General features: G+C 33.1%; 1 protein-coding gene across 11 annotated transcripts in view; it reads left to right on the top strand.

Moving 5' to 3' along the window:
* LOC129791777 (peripheral plasma membrane protein CASK) overlaps positions 1-23718 on the top strand; it is a 251442-nt gene that overhangs the window by 210169 nt on the left and 17555 nt on the right. For all 11 annotated transcript variants that reach the window (XM_055830296.1, XM_055830268.1, XM_055830286.1 and 8 more), the window contains 3 exons: positions 20133-20318; positions 22274-22438; positions 22672-22740. In XM_055830296.1, coding sequence (XP_055686271.1) covers positions 20133-20318; positions 22274-22438; positions 22672-22740 — 420 coding nt within the window. The remainder of the gene's footprint in view (positions 1-20132; positions 20319-22273; positions 22439-22671; positions 22741-23718) is intronic.

Raw genomic sequence — 23718 nt, 5'->3', positions numbered from 1 at the left:
TTTAATTTCAAGGGAGTTTATTCATTTTGAGGGACTTATATAATCGCTTTAAAGGAATTTAAAATATATCCATACATATATTGTAGACAATCATAAAGCTTTCATTAAGAATCGAAAAGCTTTCTTATGTTACTTTGATTACAATAAGAAAAACTTAAAAATAATTTACTTAAAAATGCTTAAACCACGCCCACAATTTACTTCGTTGCATTCTCGTGCACGAAGCATATGCATCAGTGCTCTATTGATGATGCATTTTAATTCACAATCACAAAATTTGAAAGAAATTAACAATTAAAGCATATCCGAATGTTATGCACAAAAAGAATAAATTAAAATAAAACAATGGAAGGCTTTATTTACATTTTTGAAAACAATTTTCTCTCTACATGAGTTGAAAATGAAAATTATGTTTGACTTGTCTTGAATGTTTTATGATCGTGTCTTTTTAATTTATCTTTTTGGCTCTGATATGTATCTTCCATTGACGTCAAGAATGTCTTAAAATAAAATGAATTTCTTTTTCAATTAATTTCAAAAATTAAAAATTAATAGAAAATGCTAATTTCCTCCTATTTTTTTTACTAGTTACTCACCCCTTGCTATAAGGAACTTTTTGGAGCTTTTTCTTTACTATATATAGCAAGTATGATTATGTACATATATATACATTTTGATATTATACCTATATAAATTCTACGACAGTATTTGTTGGCAGAGAAAGCGAATTAAACTGGAAATTGTATAAATTCACACCACAAATATTGGTTTTTGGTTTTCACTCCTCCATCGACTGCTGACTAGTCGTGTCAGGCATGTTTAGAGTTTTATTGTGATGAAGAAAATTTCTACCGCACATAGAATAGGGGTGGGTGTGGGAAAATGATCAGAAATGGGAGAATTAGATAAAAGTCGGGGTAATGAGGGAAAATCGACAAAAATCTTTCTTGATGTGTTAATCAGTTTCACGGTAATGTCTATGTCTATGGGACTATTTAGGCCAAAATGGTATGGAATGATAGGCAACAGCCAAAAAAAGAGCCAACAACATTGTTCCGAAATGTTTCTTGACAGTATATTGCTTATCCCATCACTTTTCGCTTCCCTTTTTGGTTTGTTGTACCGCACACTGTGTGGTGGTGTACGTCTTTTTCTTGGCCCCGTAGCTTCTTGTCCAGTGAGAATGACTTTGAGTGGTTGAGATGGAAGCGATGTAGGGGCGGAGGGTGTGATGAGGAGCAGCAGAGAGAGAAAATGCCAAAAATTATTCGAGTAAATGTGATTTATTTCTATATCGCCCCATTCGTATTAGCACCCCATAAATTCCCATCACTTGCGATTATTGGGGGATGTCTCAATCTTTGTCTATATGTGGGTGACTACATAATGGATCTAAATATGCACGCGTGTGAATAGTAGATAATGCGATAACGAATTTAGTGCTACTAAATAATTGATTAGTGGAAATAAGTCACAGAGTGATTGATGATTTTCACAGGAAAACCCACAGGAAAGTGGTTTTATTTAAAAGTTTGTTTTTTTTTTGTTGGAAAGTTCTAACGCACTTTTAGTTCCTTTCAGTGTTTATTTATTTACTTTTGTGATAAAAAAATGTGTTTACCCTCAATACAGTGCACCCTTCATTGGGGGAAATCATGTGTGAAAATTGTGCATGATAAACAACGTGCGGTGACTACATACGATGGAGTATTGAAAGCCACCAACGGGGACATAGTCATACAGAAAATATTGTGTTAAATCGCAAATGTTAACTGTAAGACTGTGTCTCTATTGATGTTGGCACACATCAACCATAAATTATCTCAGGATTTCATCGCACCTCGCTGACAAATTCGTCCTTCACCCACACACACACATACGCATGCGATGTGGAAGCTTCAAGGTAATACATATAGCAAAGTGAAAGCTCCGCGCTGTAAGTGCAAGAACCTCTCTGGGGTAAAGTTTCCTCACATAGCACAGACATTGTGGTGGTGGAGGAAAAGGGAAAAAGTGACTGTGTCGACAAATTTTCCACTGCGGTGCTTTTCTCAAACTACATACTAAAAGCTCACTCAAGTTTTCCCCATGAAAGCTCTGCGAATTCTCAATCACAGCTTCTGAGAATCTCGGGTGCTTTTTTAGAACTTGAATAGTGTGTATGTAGTCCTTGGGAACTCAGGAAGCTTAAAGTCTCATGGGAACAATTTCTCACTTGACTTTTTTTTCATGTGATGAAGATGCAAATAAAAAAAATATGTTAATATAATGATATTTCCAGAAGCTTTTTCATCACCTTTTGAAATTAAAAGCGCACCTCACGAGGAAAATAAACTCTGTGCAGATGAATCTTTTAACAAAATGAGATTTATGGATATTCATTATTATCTAGAAAGTTAGAATAAAAGCAAAAAAACTCATCTTGCATAACTAAATTGCTCGTTAGTTATTTTATCATAAAGTGGTGTTGAAAGACTGAGGATAAACAAAGGTAAAAAAATAACCCCGTAAGGATATTATTGTTTCTGTTCTAACAAAGCGCTGACATACCTACATTATACATAGCTAACAAAGCGTTTATATTTTCTGTAACATATAATAGCAATGGCTATTCCATCTACACAGTTTAAATTAAAAATAAAATAACTACCACCAATTCCCCCCGGTCGGTGTTTTATCTAAAGCCACGTACTATATATATTCCAGCTTATCGTTAATCGTTGTTGACGTCTTTAGCAATTACGGGAACTTTGTAAGTGGATTAATCTCTCCAGTCAGTAGGTACCGTCACTGTACTTTGGATTTGTTTTAGAACCCTAAAATTGACTATTTGGATGGCATTTGAGATAATTTAGAAAGAGTGTTTTAGTGTCTTTTTACGAGACACGCAGTTATGTTGTAATGTGAGTGAGAAAATCTCTCTGGAAATACCACTAAAAGAATAAAGAGAGCAAACGATATATATCTTATTTAATTAAATTATGCTCATTTGTCTTGTCTCAAGCTTTTCCCCTTCTGTAAATCGGTATGAATTCCCCTTTGCCGGAGAACGTGTGATGTGAGGGGGCGGAATTGTGTCTTTCAACCCCTTAAATGTATTCAAAACAAGTGTACTCAAGTCAACTTGTCTATTGAATAAGATTTAAATTGTGTATACATATATACTTAATTTACGTATTTCTTAAACGTGGGTACGCCTTTTCAAAATAAAGTGCCATTCACGTTCGTGCTAAAGGTTTTTCGCAAAAGGCGCTTCAATATGGGTAATTTATGCAAGAGCAGTGGTTTGTAGGCACCAAGTATACCGACGTTGGTTCCTTCCGTTAAATGGTGTATGTACACATATATTTAATTCTGCAAATGAATGTGTTTATGTTTGTTTAATTCCTTTGGCGCGCGGGAAACACTTCTAGGATTGTGTGTTTGATGTGCTATTTACGCGCGAAGGAAGTTCAAAATGCGTCACCTCCAATTAAGGGGTGATGGCAAAAAAAAAAGAAGACGAACCTCGCGTGTGATATATGATGGGAGGAAGGAAAAAAAAAGAGAGAAAATAACCCATGGAAAGAGATAAAAGTAAATTTTATGGTCCACTGCATACATATTTCATTCATTAATTCTCTCCCTAACCAGATGCCACCTCTTTTTTTGCAATGTTGTTTTACTTGCTTGAAGAACACACGTATTGTGAGAAAATAGAATGATGAAGGAGTTTTTCGAGGATGCCCTAATTCTTAAAGTTGCAACCAAAAACCACGGATTAGCCCTTTTCTGCTGTATCACGATTTTTCTTGTAGAGTCATTTTGAGAGACGTGACTGTGATTCATATTCATCAAAAGTCAAATTACATTGGCGGAGGATTTTTCTTCATTTACACTCATCTTTTTTTTTCTTTCTCATTCACTTTTCCAATGTGAGGGCGTCATGTAGTTGCAAGAGAGCACGCTTAAATGATCTTTCATGTTGTAGAAATTCAATACATATGTATTTCATTTACAATTTGATGGACTACCAACTGGGTATGTTATGTGACTGAAATATTATCGGTTTTACCTAAGCTCATATCACTGTTGAATTTTTGCTATATACTAGATCTACATACCTATCTTTTCCTATATGAGATTTCATAATACGTAGGAAGGGTGGAATAGAATAGGATACTTTGCATATAAAATAGGAGACGATAGAATAATTTAGAAAACTTGGGAACTTTTTCGAATTATTTTTAAATTGTTTTTGTATCAATAAAAATATTCTCGTAGTATATATTTTTTCTCCTTTATTCCTCTTCAAATTTTAAATTTATTAAACTATTTTTTTAGGTATTAATTTAAACTGTTCAGCAAGATTATCAAAAAACATCCCTTTAAAACAATAAATAAAAAAATACAGATGAATAAAAATCTTTGAGAATTTGTAATTTAAATTTTCAACAAGGGGTCCACTTTAACATACCCTCCCCTAGTATTTTTTTCATTGAAATATGAAATTTTTATGATAAAAACTTCACGTATAGGTACCTATGTATTTTATGATGGAAAATTCCTTAAAAGCTGAAAAATGTGACTTTTATACCAAAATCTAAATGCCACCCATCATACATACATGGTACATACCTACATTACATACATTTATGCATACAAAAATATATTCCAACCGTAAACTACAAATTTTCCATTTCAATGAAGTAAGCCCATGTAAATTTCAATAATCCCCTGTATGTGTATAAAATGGGAAAATTGAAAAATGCAGTGACAGTGATCATATGTCTGGAAAACATAAGAAAATGTTTTTATCATTTTGTCCCCGTGCACATGTTTCTTATCACGGAAAAAAAGAGGAAGAAATGAGAGGCTTGGAAAAAGATGAGAAAAAGAGGGAGTATACTCTCCCCTTTCTGTGTCACGCGTATTATTCAAAAGCTCAGCTAAAGCTTTCAGTGTCGGGCGCATTTGTTGTCCTGCTCTTGTGAAAAGCGACGCAAATAGCGGCGGGAGAGATGAAAATCCAAATGGCAACGTGAACCACTGAATCATATCCCGTAGTCAGTATTTTCCGCACAGTCGAAGGAAATCGCTGAAGCAGCAGCGTAACGGTTGTTCGCACAAAAGCTCCACAAAGTGTCGTTCACATTTTTTTTTCTGCGAAAGTTGTAGCATTTGGAGAGCACTTTAGGGGAATTTGTTCAATTATGTGCTACAGAATGTGCTGTGCATGTATTGACAAAGTTATTGAGAAAAATTTTGTGCGATTTATCGGGTGTTTGGAGAATTTTGAATAGGGCAATTTATTAAACAATTGAGTGCAACACTTTACATTGTGAATACCCTCCTATTAGAATTGTGCAATTTCCTGCAAAATTTTTAGCTATTAATTTTCTTGATTCTTTGCAACAAATCTCAGTTGTTTTTCACCCAACATTGAGCACAATTTCTTTTTTTAGAGTGAAGTGGAAACTCTTGAAAATGCTCTTCAAAAGAATAATTATGTAAGATTTATTCCACACAATGGTACTTCACATAATATAAATTGAGATTTCACAGTAAAATTTGTCATTCTCAATTTCTGCACCCTCTTGTATTTCGCAGTATGTAGTGATATTCTCTCTCTGCTCTGTGGTGGAAATCTTAATTTGAATTCAAATTAAAATTAGCAATTTATGTGTATACCCACCCATTGTTGTGACTTTAATTAAACGTCTATCCCTCCCTTGGCAAATTAAAGTGAAAATGTGTGTTTTTCCGACAAAAAAAGTCTAAAAGGAAGAACAATATTTACCTGTTTTTTTTCTCCTTTTTTTTTGTCACAATCGCACTTATCTAATCAAAAATTGTTTGTTTTGTTGGTTTTGTTTTCCCATTTTGTGAAAAAAAAAAGTCACAGGACAAATGTGAGATTTTAATTTTTCCTAAAATTTTCAACAAAGGAAATTAATTTGTGCACTGTCACGCGAATAAGGGCTCTCAGTAAAATATACCTACCATTGCTGTTATCTAATATTGTTAAATATGGATTATAATCGGTAATGAACACGCTTTCCTTTGTAAAGCTAACGCGGGACGTTTAGTTTTGAATCCAGAGAGAATGGCTCTATAATGAAATTTCTTATAATTATGTCATTTTCATTATGTTCTATGCGTGTATATTTTATAGTCCATAAAATTTCATATCGTTTGTTCTATAATTTAAAATAAGCTTTTATACAATATTTTAGAAGTTATCGTACATAGCATCAGCTTAGATTTTATTTTTGCGAATTTTTATACGACAGCTATGTTAAAAATTATTTTTCTTTTATGCTCTTTTTCTATACCTACGAATATTTCTAGAATTTTATAAAGAATGTTGGAATTTTGTTGAAGGATTATTATGAAGAGAGGTTCATAAAGAAAAATAATCTGTGCAACGGAAAAGAAAATAAATTTTCCTTTCATAAAAATCTTCACTAAATCTCATTTGTGCCATTCTCGTCTACTTGTTTTGCTACTTCACAGAAAAACTATTTGAGTCTCTCTTAAAAATTTCTGGAGTTTATTAGGAATTTTATTTTTTCTTTTCATGTAATTCGTAAGATAATAATGTAGTTGTAGCTACTTAAAAAAATATCTTATCTATGACAACAAAATTTACGTCTTTTCTTAACCTTCTTGCTCAAATATTTTATCTTAAACAACCTGGTTTTAGATGAAAGAAAGCAAAGAACTTTTTTTGTGAAAGATTTCTTTCTTTTGAGATTCTTTACACCCACATCGTTAAAAAATTGCGAGTTGAAGTAATAAAAAAAATTCACTGTTTTTACCTGTAGATTTGAACTCACCGGTAAGAGCATAAAATTCGCATCCTTAGAAACATTTACATGTAAGAAGCATATTCAACCATTTTAATATGTATAAGCGTTGGTATGAAATTTTTCCAGAGGGATAACATCGCATCATCACAAAAACTCACCAACGAGGAGTCATTAAAATAAATATTGAAAACTTCACACGAGTAGAGAGACCATTCACAAAAGCAATTTTAGCGGTTTTTTTTATATCGCACCCTCTACATAAAACCGAAACCGCATGGGCGTTTAAGTGATAATTTGGGTATAAATGAGGCAATTTCATAAGTGGTGCACAATTACCAGGAGTGGAGTGTTTTCCGAACTGTGATGATCTCCACTCATCCCAAAATGTGCAATTAAAGTGAAGAGATTGGAAACTGTAATTGTGCGTGAAAAGTATTGTGGATTTTTTGGGTATTTTGCGCATCGTATCGCTTGTACAAATGACAACGATGCGTGCCCAAAATGGGATACTTGTGGTTGTATGACGTCTGGAAAAAAATGGATTACTTTCACAAGGAGTACGGAAATATAATGGTCTAATATACCAATGTTGTGTTACGTAAGTAAACTTTTGTTCCACCCCCTAAAAAGACACACTCACAACAATACAAATAATATATAACTAAAGAAAGCTCAAAAAGAAATCCTTCATAAAAATGTATCCTTTTCGTGGGAGCAAATCGCATTCGTGTCCAATATTTCGGTGTATGGATGTAATATGAAATGGCAAGAAGTGTATGAAGTGGATAAAGGAGCACGACAATGAACACAAAAAAAAAGAAAGACTGTACTAGAAATTATGGGAACAAAAGTCCTGGCTGTTTTAGTTAACAAGTAGGGGTCTGTTTCTTCTTAGTCTTAATCAAGGAATAAGCATTAACACGGTATTTAGGTTAAAATTCACATATAAGTTCAGGTAGACTCAAGTTCGTTAGACTAGACCTAAGTTTCTTTAAGATGGGGTTAACTAGACTTTGAGGTAATCTAGAATGGACAAGGCTAGCTTAGGTTGAATTGAGCCTTAATACGTTTTTGATGATATTTAGTAAATTTGGTGCCCGAGTATATGATTGAAATATACGCCTGGGCATCTTTAAGACTATTAATCTTAAAACTTCAAAAGCCTCACCTTAGAAAAATTTTATTCGGCATAAAAAACTGAGGACAAGTCTAAGAAAACTTAAGGCAAGCTAGGAAAAGTTTAAACAGACTAAGACGAACTCGTGAATTTAATCCTAAGTACTCATGGCTCATGTATTGTCTAGGTTAAATAAAAAGAATAAATCTTCTGAGTTAGAATTTTATTAATCTATTCCCATTGCTCTTCTATTCCTTCTGTTCTTATAGTTCGCATAATATTCGATATCCTTCTCAAGAAGGAACTTACTTAACCGGTGTGGGGGATTGAATAAAGCAAAAATCTTTCTGAGGTGAATTATTGGCTTTACTCCCGTAGAGGGAAAGTAAGAGAAGAAGAAAAATGTGCAAGATGTATTATACGACAATATAGGAAAACAGCTTTTTATTCCACTCATCTTACCATAAATTTATGAGCTAATACATGTTCGAGTGACTCCCGACCAAAAAAAAAAAGTATAGTTTATGTCTGTAAGAAATGTCTAATGGAGGGCAAAAGTCCCAAAACGAGAGAAATCCAACTCAAAGAGACATTTGTATTATTGCCCTGACTTTTGCTATAATTCCCCAAAGACATAGTTAACCCCTCATGATCTTTCTTCATTCACTTGTATTGACTACCGCGCCTGGGGAAAAGTGGAATGGTTTTATAGATTTCTGCCAAAAAGCACTCAACAAACTCTGCCAAAATCTTGACGATAGACGACTCTGTGGTGGGACGTGCGAGAAAAAAAATGTGTTTTGTCGGTTTCAATAAAGTATTCATGATATTAAAGAAAGTATGTAACACAAATAGAAAGCATATGCTCAAACTATGTTTGGCAATACCTTCACAAATTGAGTTCCTTCCACCATCCAACATCGATACCCACAGAACCCTGCCTAGAAGTTGTATTTGCGAAAAAAGCACTTACAATATCGCCCAAAGCGAATAGACTTACGCTAGTTTTATATTTTTTTATTGATTTATCAGTTCAACGAAAAGCTATAAAGCTGCGTTCAAAGTGCATTTGTTGCATCTGTGTATGATTCATGAGAATATTATAAATTAAACTGGCAATAAATTAAGTTAGAAATAAAAGCTTTAATCAACTATTAAGTATGCTATTTAGCTTCAAGAAATAAATGTCGTCTACACACCTTGGCAATTGAACACCCCCAAAATGTGTCTGCCTACAAATTTATTTGCTTCACAAAAACACAGAGAGAGAGTGGGGAGAATTAATTGAGATTTTCCAATGAACTTTCCATCAATTACGTGAATCTTGGGATAGTAATTAATTAGAGTGTTATAAATTTATTTTTTTTAAACTTCTCTTAAAGTTTTGGTAGGTCTTCCGTGTTGCCAGAAGCCAAAACAGTTTTCCATTTCCCCCCTTTTCTTAATCTCAATTTATCCTTTATCCATCAATTCAGACTTCCCCTTGTTCTTTCGTGAAAAGTCATTTTTTATTATGGTCCATACTAAAGAAAGGAATAGCAATCATTTTTCAAAAGAAAAGAAAGAGATGTATACTTAAAAAAAATATATCAAAGATATATGAGGAAAAGTTAAATGACAGTTTTCATAAATTTTACAAAGTAATTTACTTGCTGACAATTTATTTTATTGGTATTTCCTTTCCAAAGAACTTCTTCACGGAAATTTACTTTATTGTTCCGTGGAGAGCTTGCTTGACAGCTATTCCACTTGACTATATGTATGTATGTAGCATAATTTGATGGTAAACCAAATGGGAGGAGCTTCTTAAACAATGATTATAGCTTCGTCGTCCCATTTAAATTGCTACTTTTTATCAAAAAATCGAATAAATGTCTTTCCTCCCCTTGAATTTTCTCGTATTCCGTAACTAGGGTTGATTTATCTACGAAAATTCTTTACATTTGCCCCCTGTAACTTCTCTATATTCGAGATTATGAAAATTATTTTATTTTAGAATTCAATTTTGCAAAAAGAAAATTTTTAGGAAAAAACATCCATACATTTTCTGGATGATTTCACATTTAGGAAAATGCCACTCTTGGTGGGTTCGTTAGGATTTAGAAACTTTCCCATGCAGCTCTAGGGTATTGGATTTTCTTCAATGACTTAAGCACGATTTGTTGCAGCACAAAGTTCTCTTTTCCTTTCCACATGAGAGCATAGCACAAACATAACTTCTTTAACTCAACTGTAAATTTTCCAATTTTATTGAATTCAATCTCTGCCATATTTTTTCATTCTTTATTTTTCCTCCTAGCCAATCGTCCTTTTCATCGAAGTGAGATTTTGTTGAGATAAAAACTCTCACGGGGTTTTTATGATATATAAATCCTGTGGAATAGATACATACGGGAGTGTGGTCTCAATGCGACCCTTGTTTGAATTTTACTTCAATATTACTCTTCTGCTAAATTATAAAATATATTTATTCTTTTAATGAATTCATATAAGAATGTGAAAGAATGCGTAAGAAACTCGATCGAATACGTCTTCTGATTATCATCAAAATCGGTCAAGCCGTTAAGGTAGCTATTCCTGTAATCAGTTAAGTAAAAATGTTTGATACTTTCAACTTTCAATACAAAATTATAAGTAAGACAAAACTAGGATCGAATTAAAAAGCTTGAAAAGATTACTTTCGATCTTATTGAACTTTTCTCTCGAATCACGTTTGAAGGGTCAGAATTGTACAATTCTCCCCTAAACATATTGGTTTTATATTCAGTGAACTGTCGTATTCAGAGTGTTTTCTTTCCATACAAGATTTATGGGAGTCATTTCAATAAAAATATCACTCTTGTGGATATTTTGCATACGAGGGGTGGTATCATAGCTTATATAGTTTTTATCAGTCAACCAAATTGCCATTAGATTTATCATGATTCCGCCTACGAACTTACGTAGTTATGGTCTATCCATGTAGCCCCCCTAACTGACTTGTTATTTAACTTTAGTGGGGTGGAAAAATGAGAAAAGGAGTGAACTTTTACTTGAAGATATAAAAGAAAAAAAGAAGAAGTGATGATAAGACTTTTCATGTGCTCCATCTTTTTCTTTCTTTCCGGAAGACAATGGCCAGCTTATCCAACTGGAATTATGCCAAAAAGGAAACATGTCTTGGGCGTTAAGATTCTCAGGAAGCAAGAAAATGGGTTTGTGATGCGAACGAATTAAGTTTGAGTGAATCCCAAAATACCTAATGCTTTGGAATTCAATCAAAAGACTATATGTATATCGAGAGATCACAAACCCTATCACTTCTTAAGCTTTTTTTTCCTTAAGCTACATTTAGCGGCATCGTAAAATTTGTACATACATAGTACTTCCGCATATACACGACAAAGGCATATCATTCTCCCACCTCCAACATATTTTCACTCAATAATTTATGAAATGGATTCTTTCCCCGAAATTCTTCATCGTAAGAGCTTTTGAGGCATCCATGTAGAAAATTGCCTTCTTATTTTTACATTAGCAGATCGTCCACGGGGAAGAATTGATTTTCTTGTTCATACAAACCACAAAAGCTTCTCTCATAAAAAACATTGGCAAAACTGGCGAAATATTTGAGGTGTTCGGGAAAAATCGATAAAGAAAAATCTGCATAAGTCGCAAACGAGCTGAAAAATCTTCTCTTTGTATTACAGCAAAAAAAAATCCCAGGGCGATTGGTCGACATGTTCGTAAAAAAAAATACATTTTATGAACACACTCTCTCTAGGAAATGCTCCGCTAGCGTATTGGCTGGCATGGAAACCTCAATTATTTCTCCCTCTCGTGGATGTATATGGGGAATAAAAAGTTGACTTCAAACTTTAAACAGAAATTGGAGTGGCAGAAACAATTGGACGGGGAGATTGTATGAATTGATGTGAAATTATTTTACAAGTCCTTTGGCATATCGTATTGAGTGTCATATCAAAAGTCATGCGTTGGATATGATATTTGATTTTCAACTATATACAAAGGGATTGCAAATTTACAATTTTCAAACGTTTTAATATAGAAAATTCCATCATTTAAAAGTCTTTTAACTAGCATAATTTGTGGTATTCATATTACAATTACTATGTGATATTCCACAGTGGTTATATGTCCTTTGTTGTTGATAGAATTTTAAAGGGACAGAGAAACTCAGAATGGAAAAGAAAAATCCTCGACAAAGTCGAAAAAAAATGACAAAAGTTAGGAGCTTTTTATGTAATCAGCACATTTGAGGATTTACCTTCCATCTTGCCCATTTCAGGTGAAACCATTTGAATAAAAACCTTTTAGATGTGATTTTTTTGTCCTTTTGAAACTAACATAATACCCCCACATTGAGAAAATAGTTTTCCGCTGTGTCCTTTACATAAACCCCTTCTTATATTTCTCTCTTCATGACCTGGGACTTTTTTTTCGTATTCACACAGCAATAATAACGTGCTCCAATTTCCCAGGAACTACAACCAGTTTTCCTAAACACGTGATCTTTTTTATGTTGTAGACACTTTTTGAACGAGTCAAAGGAAAGTTTTTCCATTGACATATGTATATATGTAGCACAACAAGTGTAGAAAGGAATTGTTGATAAGGGTATCTACATAAACAGTTCTATATAGATTGAAAGATTCAACATCACAATCTCAGCATATTGAAAATTAAAGCTTTTTGGCAAATTCAGTATTTCATATTTTTTGCAAAAATTATCAGTGAATTGGCCTCTTATGGTAGGTAATACAGGATTATGTTAAAAGTTGAGAGAAACATTTACATGTCATAAATAAATTCTAACAACAAACTTTACTTTTGAGCAAAGTTTATCAATTAAAGAAAACGACTTTGTTGCAATTTTCCCTTGAACTGGAACAATTTTGTAATTTCGATTGAAATCAGATCATACTCAAACTATGTACAGTATGAGCGCTTTTGAAATTCAAAATAATTCTAGAGGTAATAGAATTATAGATTTCCCAACTCTAGTACGTTTAGTAAACCATCTGCTCGTTTCAACTGCCTTTTTTATTGAATTTACTTGTAACATACGAATGAAGCTGAAAAATAGTTTAAAAAAACCTGAAAAAAATCAATTTATCTCAAACTTTTTGCAATATCCCCAGCATAGTGACCATGCACCATTGAATCCTTGGAACGGCCAGGATGTGTAGGAGCTTTAGCACCGGAATAAAAGCTAAAGTATTGATTTCAGGGAAATACTCCAAGGGTGCATACTTGTTCAAATGGCAAATACCTTTTGCAAACACCAAATGAAAATGTGTGTACGATGAATAGATACACCCTGAGTGTGGGGGAGTCAGTGACAAACATGTAGGAGAGTCATTTATTTTGCTTCTGGTTCTCCACCGGAAAGTATGCGAATCATGTGACACATAGACATTTCTTATACGACAAGGAGTCTCCACCACAAAATTAAAGCAATTCCATTTAATTTGATGATGTTTGTTCTGCTTTCCAAATATACATTTACCCATAAGTTATTTCATTCAACAGATTGCTGAGAAAAGTTTATTTTCTAATTTTGATTTTCTATTTTAAAATGCATTCAGCATGGCTTTTTCGCAAAATAAATTGATGTTTCTTTGAATTTTTATTTACCTCAAACTCAACTCAATAACTATATTGGGAAATTTGTATTTCGTTCAAAGAAGAACTTAAGAAAATCAATTAAATATAAAAAAAAACTTCATTTTAGGAGCTCTTTTTATTTGCAATTTCCGCGCAACATTAAGCATAACTACCACGACTACCGCCATGAATGAAGTGAGTCCTTAAAATTCATAATTTCATATGAAATCTCTTACATTTCAATAAATAATGACAATAAAACAGACAATTTTGGCGATGTAAGCTCATATGAAAGTTCCCAAAATGCATTCACTGAAGCGATACTAATGATAATTTCTCCAATAATTCCGTATTTATAATTAATCGTTTAAAATCTTCGGGAGGCGTGTACATTGTTTTCGCAGAAAATTGATCATGAAAAGTTAATCAAAGACTTAAGTTTCGAGTATATGTATGCCTTTCTGCTCAATTAATCACTGTCGCTTCATATAAACCCAAAACTTTGTTCATTTGAATATTTGAACCGCAAAGTATTTTGAAACTTGCCTCAGGTGCTACAGAGTTACCAAAAGAATACCACAATTAAATACTTCACATACAACTACCACGCTTTTATGTATGTATACAACGCATAGTTTACATATGTACATAGATAGCGTTGAATTTGGTAAATTGCTATTGCAGAAAATGCCCCCGGGGTGATTTTTGCGCTGAAATTGAGAAAATTATTAAATAATTTTATTAAAATAAAATTCAATTTGGTTTTTGCAAATTGAATTGATGAGTTTTGCAGTTATTTTTATTACATTTTAATTGCAAGCTTCATTTCATTATTGACTGCAAAGGATGCCAAAAAACAGTTTATGTTAAAGAGATGTTAATTGATAAACATAGTCTAGGTACAGTACAGAGATGTTTTTGTTGAAATTTCATTAATTTCGGTTTAAATTTTATAAAGTATTTTAGGTTAATTTCCAGGTGAATTAAGACTGTTAAGCAACCGGAAAAAATAAACAAGAAGCTTTTTAATTTAATCGGAATTTCAACAATCTTTAATATCTTCTTTCAAACTTGTGGTTAATTTAAACTTGGCTGCAACTTCTTTTGGCTTCATGAAAGTTTCAGCGATATACTTATGTATGTGTACAACATAATATATTCTCATCGAGATAAGGCGAAATGATCCGAGGAAAAGCTGCTTTAGGATGGAAAATTTCATATAAAAATGTTCTTTTTAAAATTTTATCTCATCTCCCAGAGATGACATATTGAAACTATTTATTTAATCCCAAATTGTCAGACTTCTTCCTAAATCAAACAACGAGGCCCACGCTAATCGTTTTGATTAAAATCAGTGAATGGGTTATTCAGTGTAGAACAGATATAGTTATTTTAGGAATTACATTAATCAATTTAAATCCTACACAATGGTTATACAATAAACCCCCAACAAACGATAAATTTGGCGGTTAAACACGAATTATTCTTGATGAAATTTGGAGATTTGTATGAGGAAAAAAATGTGGAATGCCTTTGGCAAACCTGTTAATTAATGCTCAAATATCACATTCCATGTTGTGCTGGCCTTTTAGAGAAATGGAGAGAGTCCATAAAAAAAGGACGAAACAAAATACCATAATATAGCATTACTTAACTTCTCCTCTCAGTGTAATTAAACGCAACTTTTCGTTCTTCGTGGTCGTTTTTTCTCATTTAATGTTATGATATATGGTATGAAAGATATGCTGTTTTGTCCTTTTTTTTCAAAATAATATAATATTATATTAAATTACCTCCGAATTTCGTGGAAAAGTAATTTATTTGGATATTTTTGTGTGTGTCCACTACGTGAAGTCAAGGTGAAGAGGTATAGAATATAATGTATAATACAGGATGTAAAATGGCAGGGAAATGGAGAATTATCAGGGGGTGTGGGACAAGAGAGAGATTTAAATGTTTGGGCTATGAAGATGGGGATATAAAGGCAACTTTAAACACAGGGACACGATTCTCCACTTTACAGCCGCCATCCATTGACCTCATTTTACTCTTTCCTTGCTCTTTCATCCAATTGAACGGCCCAAGGGTGAACCTCTTTGGGGGTGTCATTGGGAATTTCTGCTATCGTTTGCCCCTAAAGTGAAATGATGATCTCAAAGGGAGGTTATATAATTGGCAAAATCATTCTATGTCAGCTGAAACTCATATCTCTCCATTCTCTCTCTGCATGACACCTCATCCAGTGTGCAAAAGGAAATTTATTCTTTTATGGCGACGCACTGGGTTTCCTTTTGAATTTCAAAATATTAATGAATGTGAATATTAATTGTGTTTGTCAAGGGAGATTTCTTGAGAATTAACGACTTTCTCGCACAAGCAGCGAAGATGAAACGCCCTCTGTGTGGCATATTGAAGCGCATTTGAATATTATATTAATTAAAATACAGCACTTTGTGTGATTTATATTCTATGCACATCACTTCTAATCCTAATGTCGAATATCCTGAATGTTTTAGGATTTATAATTTCTATCTCTCTCCCTGAGTGATGATCATCATTGCCGCTAAGTTGTTGTCTGTCTTGGGGAATTAAAATTCAAAACTTGCCTTGTTTCATTGCCCTGTTCGAAGGAAATTGAAGCCTGTTATTTCATCAACGGGGAGAATTTATAAATTCCCATGCGCAGCAAGGTTGAACGCAGTCATGTAAAATCATCATCCCATGTGTGATGATGAACAGGATGTAGCATATAATTTGAGAATGAGTTACTACGCGCAGTGAATAGAGAAAATTCACCAATTTCCGCCTCATACTCAAACTGCGTGCGTGTGTTAGCTTCCATTTATATCTGACTCTGTTTCCCCAAACTTCAATAGAGGTAGATATACCTGACGGAAACGGAATTTGTACATTTCACGAGCAACCCTTGGCGCGATAAAGCATTTTGAGAGTATAATCCTAAATTTGTGGTACTCCAAATTTTTTCCTGTCTTTCTTTATCCTAAAAACCTCTAAAACTTTTATATAGGTACGTAGGTATCTTGAGCATATTTTGTGTCTCAATAAACTTGCCACAGGTGTGAGCCTTTATGAGCCTCCAGGAGGCATTGTGGAGCTGTGAAAGGATTTCATCAATATTCTTTCCTTCATCTCACCGTCGTTGAGTAATTACAAAGTTTAGCAAAAATTAACATGAATTAAAATTTGCCAAATGAAAATCCGCCCCCAGGAGTTATAATGAGTAAAACTTTCCTTCAACATATACAACGAGACGCAATATTCTAATTCAACTTGTTTGGTGGAACTGTGACTAAAGGATTTTATTTAGTTAAAGTTTAATTAACTTGGTAAACCATTGTCCCGAAGCACTCAATTCTATGCAATTGTCGGGTGTTTCGTGTGTCACCCAAGAGTAACACACGCTAAATGCGGCTTGACTCGTCGTTGATGTGATTGTTAGCAAACGTGGTTGTGGTTTTACATAACATAACTTCCAGCTAAACTTTTAATCCGCTATAGGGGTGTCACGTAAATTTTTTTTTCTATGTAATTCCTGTGAAAAGAAAAAAATCCATAAATTTTCCAGTTTCCTCCTTATTTTCTCCTCATCTATATAATAAAGAAAGGATTTCGTTCCTGTACAGCTATGCATTTCTACACCGTTTGTCCGATCGTGATGAAATTTGGTACAGAGACTACTGATACCAGGCGGTTTTTACCAACGAGTAAATATTTCATTAAATCTATTTCAATTCGTCACAAATTTCTTCTTTTCTAAAAATTTGCGCGAAGCGCAACAAATCCCCGCGAAGCGGGGCGAGGTAAATTGGAGCGAAGCGACAATTTACCTCGTTTCACAATATTAAAGAAAAAAAATAGATGCATATTTTATGTTATTTTTCCTCAACATTATTTATTTACATTTAAATGACTTTCACCTGCATGACTTGGCAGAATATTATGAGAATTTTCCTTCTTGTGGAAATGTTTCTTCATTTTACACCAGGCCAAATTAAATTTTCTCATTTTTCCATATCATTGAACTTGAGAAAGTTAAGGAATAACACGAAGAGTTTTTTAAGATAATTAATCTTAGTTTAGTTACTTTTGTGCTAAGTACTGAAACTCAACACAACTCCCCGAGTGAAGAATAAGCCACGTTGAGAGAGTGTCTGAGAGTTGTGAAAGAAAAACTCTGTATGGCTTATCTTCTTCCCCTTGATGAAGAGGACATCTCTCGAGATATTTCCTTAATGACTTATGAGGGTAATTATTGTTTTACTTGACTAACGTTATAATTTAATTTTCTACTACGACCAAGTAGGATGGAGTTTATACTGTTGTTACGGAAGGAGTCAGAGATGAAAATGTATTTATTATACCCTCTATTTTCCTGAATCCATTCAAGCATTATACATTTCCCTAATCTATCTGCAGGATTGAGGGCGGGGGGTTACATGTTATGTAAAATATAACATCCAAACTAACAAGTCCTGTTGAGCCTAGAAAAACCTCTTAATATCCCCATTTACACCTTTATTTGCAACAATGGTGGGGAAAAGGGAACCCAAAAGGTATAAGTACATAAGGCTGTTATTTCAGCAAGACAAAATACGCAGGGATTAAATTTTATACATTTTCACATTTTCTCCTTACTAATCGTGAATTCAAAATGGAAAATTTCCAAAATGTATATAAGAAATTCTCCACGTGCTAACGAGGAAAGATATTTGAAGGATATTGAAGGAATATCTTTTGAATATAATGACGGAATAATTTGAGGAAGCTCCAATTGCAACATCAATCGAAAACGGTTCGATTTTGCATAGCTTTCCCATTAAAATGCTGCATGAATATTTAATGATTTTCAAAATCATTTTTGCAAAAACAACACATTTATGCAGCGCCAAAAGCACCTATTGTAAAACAAGGTTGTGCTTCTTCCCACATATAAATGATTCTACACACGTTAAATACAGAACTCTATATTTGCAATCAATAATAAACAAATGAATCAGGCCTATAACAGAATGTCATGGAAAACTCTCATATATGTACAAATGTACGTATGAATAGATCAATAAATGAATGTACAATTTGGGAAAATTTGTAGATTTCCATAGTCCGTTGGATTAGCATGGATTTATTTTAATTCACGCTGCCATCGATTAATTTGCTTAAAACGTGAATACCAGCTCATCCAAATTAACCCACAAATTCCGGGAAAATTGAAAATATCCATTAATTTATCGTCTGCCATTTGAATACCACATCAGAGATCCTATGCTTTTTATATAGGTCTACCATACTATGCTAGAGTGTTTTGATGGCATTTCACAAGCGTCAGCATATCTATATAATAAAGAAAGGCCTGTTTGTTGGTAATCGTCGTTCCGACTTTTCTATACAAATCCACACCGTTTGTCCGATCGCGATGAAATTTGGTACAGAGGCTCCTTATAACAGGCCGTTTCAGATGGCCGTATTCATTTTCCCCCCAAAGCCCCCCTTCATGTAGCCCCCATAGAGATTTCATGCAGTTTTTGCAAATTTTTGAATTTGGCGCCTAAAGTGTTGTATGAAAATGATTTCTTCTCTTTGGAAATTTTTTCTTTTGGGATCGATAAGTGGCCCAAATCTGCCTTTAAACCATCACATTTTATTTTCTCTCTAAAATTTGCGCGAAGCGCAACAAATCCCCGCGAAGCGGAGCGAGGTAAATTGGAGCGAAGCGACAATTTACCTCGTCCACTATAATCTTTAATTGTTCCGTGGTTTTGCAGAATATCACCAATATACATAGCATTAATCGATTTTAGTTGCACCACATTTTCAATTTATAAACTAAAACATATTATGTTATATATGTTTATGTAAGGATTTTGATTGTAGCATGAGCTGAAATTGCAAAAGAAAAATAATATCAAAATCGTCATTAAGAAGTTTTGATGTTTGGAAAATTAAGGAAAACTTTTTCAAATTATATAAAAAAAATAAAACTATTTTGGATTAGTTTTTTTTTGTGAGATAATATTCAGTCGCCATCCCAGTTCTAGAAATTGTCCACTACTTGAGAACAAAACTAAAATAATAATTTTCGATATTTCGGCAATTCTTTTTTGTCTTATAAGGGTTAACTTTTACGATTTAGAAGATATTCAGTATTATTTTGTTGAAGGATTCGTTGTGAAGATTTTTTAACAATTTAATTTGTAGGTCTAAAATGCTTTTCCTACTTAGACGTTAAGAACCTTTAGCACAAATAAACTCAGATTCTACCGATCATTGATATACAAAACCAATCCTATTCTGTTTGCTCTATCAACACACGTATCTAACTTATCAAATTGCAAAAAAACTTGTTTGGAAAATAGGGAAAATACGTGTGAATGTGAGAAAATCAATTACAATTTATTTCCAATTTTCACCTACAAGGCAACGAATTTCCTATTACATTTTGGAATGAATTGTAAACTAACTATATCCTCGCAAACTTTAATGCAGAAAACTTTTGGAACTTTTTCTGCAAATTTTCAAAGCTGCTTCGCGTGAATTTTTTGTATTCAACTGTAAATCATACTAAAATGAGCTTTTTTTCCTCTTTAATTTTCTTGCAGGCTCTTTTGCATACTCATGACGTAGTAGCAAGAGAAGTATACGGCGAAGAGGCTCTTCGCGTAACACCACCCCCAATGGCTCCCTATCTCAATGGAGATGATATAGATAATGTGGACAATGGTGATTTGCAGCATGTTACGCGCGTACGACTGGTCCAATTTCAGAAGAATACCGACGAACCAATGGTGAGTGCGTGTTGTGATATGTGTGGTAAATAATTTTCCATATATGAGTAATACTAACCATCAATGGGTTTATTTATTGTGTTCATCTTGGCTGAATTAGTGATAACGCGGGAGAATTACGACAGCATAATACTCCTATTTCCTATTCTTTTATTATACAACCACATAGCAATATTTTGCCGCAATTACGAATATGTAGAAGTTAGGAAATAATTTTTGGGATTTAATAAAAAAAGAACGACAATACCGATAGACCCCCTTCAGCATATTTTTAGGGGAGGCTTATTCTTAGTCTTTTTAATACCCCTTTGCAATATATGATTTTGAAATATCACTACAGAGGTAAACTTTTACAAAATCTTTTTTTAGGAAGAAAATCAATTTCCGAAAAGCTCCTGATATCCTTTTGCCCCAGATAGGCAATTCCTGTATACGGACAACCCCAGAGACACAGATATCTACATATACTATACATATTTTATCAATAAGCGCACGTACGCGGAAGAGAAAATAATTGCTCCTTTATTTCATTCCATTTATTTTATACAGGACGTGAAAGCATTTTATCCTCGCAGCGGCATAGAATTGTAATTCAATGAAACAAGAACATGAATTGAAAAATTTTTTTGATTAAAAAATTTCATTGTTGGAACATTTCCAATTGCTGCTAATAATAACATCTGGAATTTTTCTATATAGACCTCAAAATAATTTAACAATAGTTCCTATGTAAAAATTTTAAAGGATTTGTTATTTTTTAAATTGATTTATTGATATAAATAGCACAGATTTATTGAATGAAATGGAGAGTGTACTGTGTAATGAGTCATTTATATAATGTAAAGGAATCCAACTTCTTGGGAATTCTTGGGAACTGATACTCAAATATTTAGCTATTTACAAAAGCTTCCGAACCTTTGAAGTTCAAATAAAATCAAAATTGTGCTGTAAATTCGAACTTTGACCTATTTAGTCTCACAGTTTTTGGCTAATTTACAAATTCATAAGCTTGGGAAAATACAAAATGTTTCCTTTACCAGTCTAAGTAGAACCAAATCGTCTGAGAGAAATTTTAGAATGGAAAATTTGGGAATTTTTCTCACATTCTTCATTGAGGTTACAGAAAATAGTTTATTCAAAAATTAAATAACCCGAGTCAGCTCTAAATATTAAGCAGATAGACAACCTATAAAATTTTCATGAACCCTACCAGACTAAAAGTTAATAGTTGTGTGAAAGATTCTCCATCAACTCTAACGCTTTACTAATAAATTTTAATGACATTGTAAATCTTTAATGTTTCATTAATGTTACAAATAGATAAACTACATCTATGGGTATTTAAGAAAGTAGCCATAAAAATAAGTTAAATGCACATTTTCAAGGACTATTAAACCTTCAAGAGTCATTAACCCCAAAGGATAGGTATTAGAAGAAAAAATTAAAGTATTTTATTGCAAAATTCTTTCTCTTTGTTATCTGTATTGAAAAACTTAAAGATTTTTGGCATTTGAAACTACTTTTTATTCTAATAAGATATTTTCTTGGGAGATTTAGCTATTTGGAAGTATGCCAAAATAACATTTTCTCAAGATTTAGTGATGCTATTTGTGAGGAAAATTTGGGGAAAATATTTTATGAGTTAAAATGACATTATTATTCATCTTCTAGAGATTTTCCTTGAAAAATCAGCCAATAAATTAGAACACCTTCTTTTTGTTCTTAACCAGCAAGTTGGGGAAAAATCTGGAATTTAAAATTTTTCTATGAATGTTTCTTGCTCAATCCAACCCTATTCAGTGATGAATCATTAAAGTTTTTTCATTATTAATTCTAAAAAGCTCCCTTTAATAAATAAATACATAATTTACTGGTCTAGGATATATAGTAATGAACTTTTGTGGTTTAACATGTGGTCTCATTTTCCACTATATAAATTTATTTATTTTTTCCAGGGTATTACACTGAAAATGACAGAAGATGGTCGATGCATTGTAGCACGAATTATGCACGGAGGCATGATACATCGACAAGCAACACTCCACGTTGGGGATGAGATTAGGGAGATCAATGGGCAGCCGGTTCACAATCAAACAGTTAGTCAACTACAAAGAATGTTGGTGAGTTTAATCCCCCAAAAAGAAAAATTCCCAAAATGTAGGAAAAATCTTCCTTTTCATTTCATTTAATTAAAAGTTGAGCTATGAAAATATTTATAAATCCTTTAGAAACATAATTGTTTTGTATCTTTACCCTTCTGCAGTGTAGAATTTTACTTTTTTTTTTAATTTTGAAAAGTCCACCCTTTTTTTTACTCACAAACTCATTGGCATTTGTTATTTTTTCATTATAGCGCGAAGCTCGTGGCTCTGTTACCTTTAAGATAGTTCCTTCATATAGAAGTGCCCCGCCACCTTGCGAGGTAAGTCACCTCATTAGAATATATATATTTTACAATCTCATTCTCTCCTTCAAAACTTTTAAATGTATCATTTCTTCATCCCTACGTGTCACTACTAAATTTACATTGAAATTAATCCCCTTTAGAAACACACTGTATAAAAGTTTACCACAGAAGGTTATACATATACTTTTGGAAAGCTTTGATGAAATAAAAGATGTTCCACTCACCTGAGTCACCCTCTACTCTGAAAAAAATAGTTTGTATTTGAATTTGTCAAAGTTTGTAACTCCCATACATTTTTTAACAAACATGGAAGTGAAAAGGAGTCAAAGCCCTTTTTTGTCAAAGGAGATTACTTTTTAATCTCCAAGTTTGTTATTTACAAAAATAATACCCTAGTTTGTAGAAGCTTGTAATTGTTTGTAAAAATTTGTATGAAAATTCGCGTAGCCCCTCCTTACAACCTTAGCAAACCTTTACAAGCTTGTTTATTTTATTTTGTGACTTTTAAAATAAGAGACATCCTTTTATATAAAATTATCAATATTTTATTCACTTTTCAACAGGAGCTTACAAGATTTTTGGGTTCTGTGGGTGGGCCTTCCGGAGATTTACGGACGAGCTGTTGCTACCTCCATTAGCGGCAAAATTTCACCGTAATAGTTGTGTTGATGAAAATCACACTGATGTCGTTCTCCAGAAGTTCTTTCAGAAGCTCCATAGTGATTTCATTATCTATAAATAAAAAGGATGTTTAGTTCAAGGATGATTCTATACACGATTGAGGTTATCTTTAATTATCTTACCATTCAGTGGTACAGGGTATACAGCTGCGGATCCTCCATGAAATCGCAACCCATTCTCCCAAAAAATCACTTTTTCGATTTTTATTTTTGGTTCACAATTGAAAATAAAGCTTCTGATGTAAATGTACCATAATAACAAACCTTTCAACAAAATTTATCAAAATTGTTTGTTAAAGTTTGTTAATGCACC

The sequence above is a fragment of the Lutzomyia longipalpis genome, chromosome 1 (genome assembly GCF_024334085.1).
Source record: "Lutzomyia longipalpis isolate SR_M1_2022 chromosome 1, ASM2433408v1".
In the NCBI taxonomy this organism is placed as follows: Eukaryota; Metazoa; Arthropoda; class Insecta; order Diptera; family Psychodidae; genus Lutzomyia; species Lutzomyia longipalpis.
This window is presented reverse-complemented; position numbering and strand designations above follow the sequence as displayed.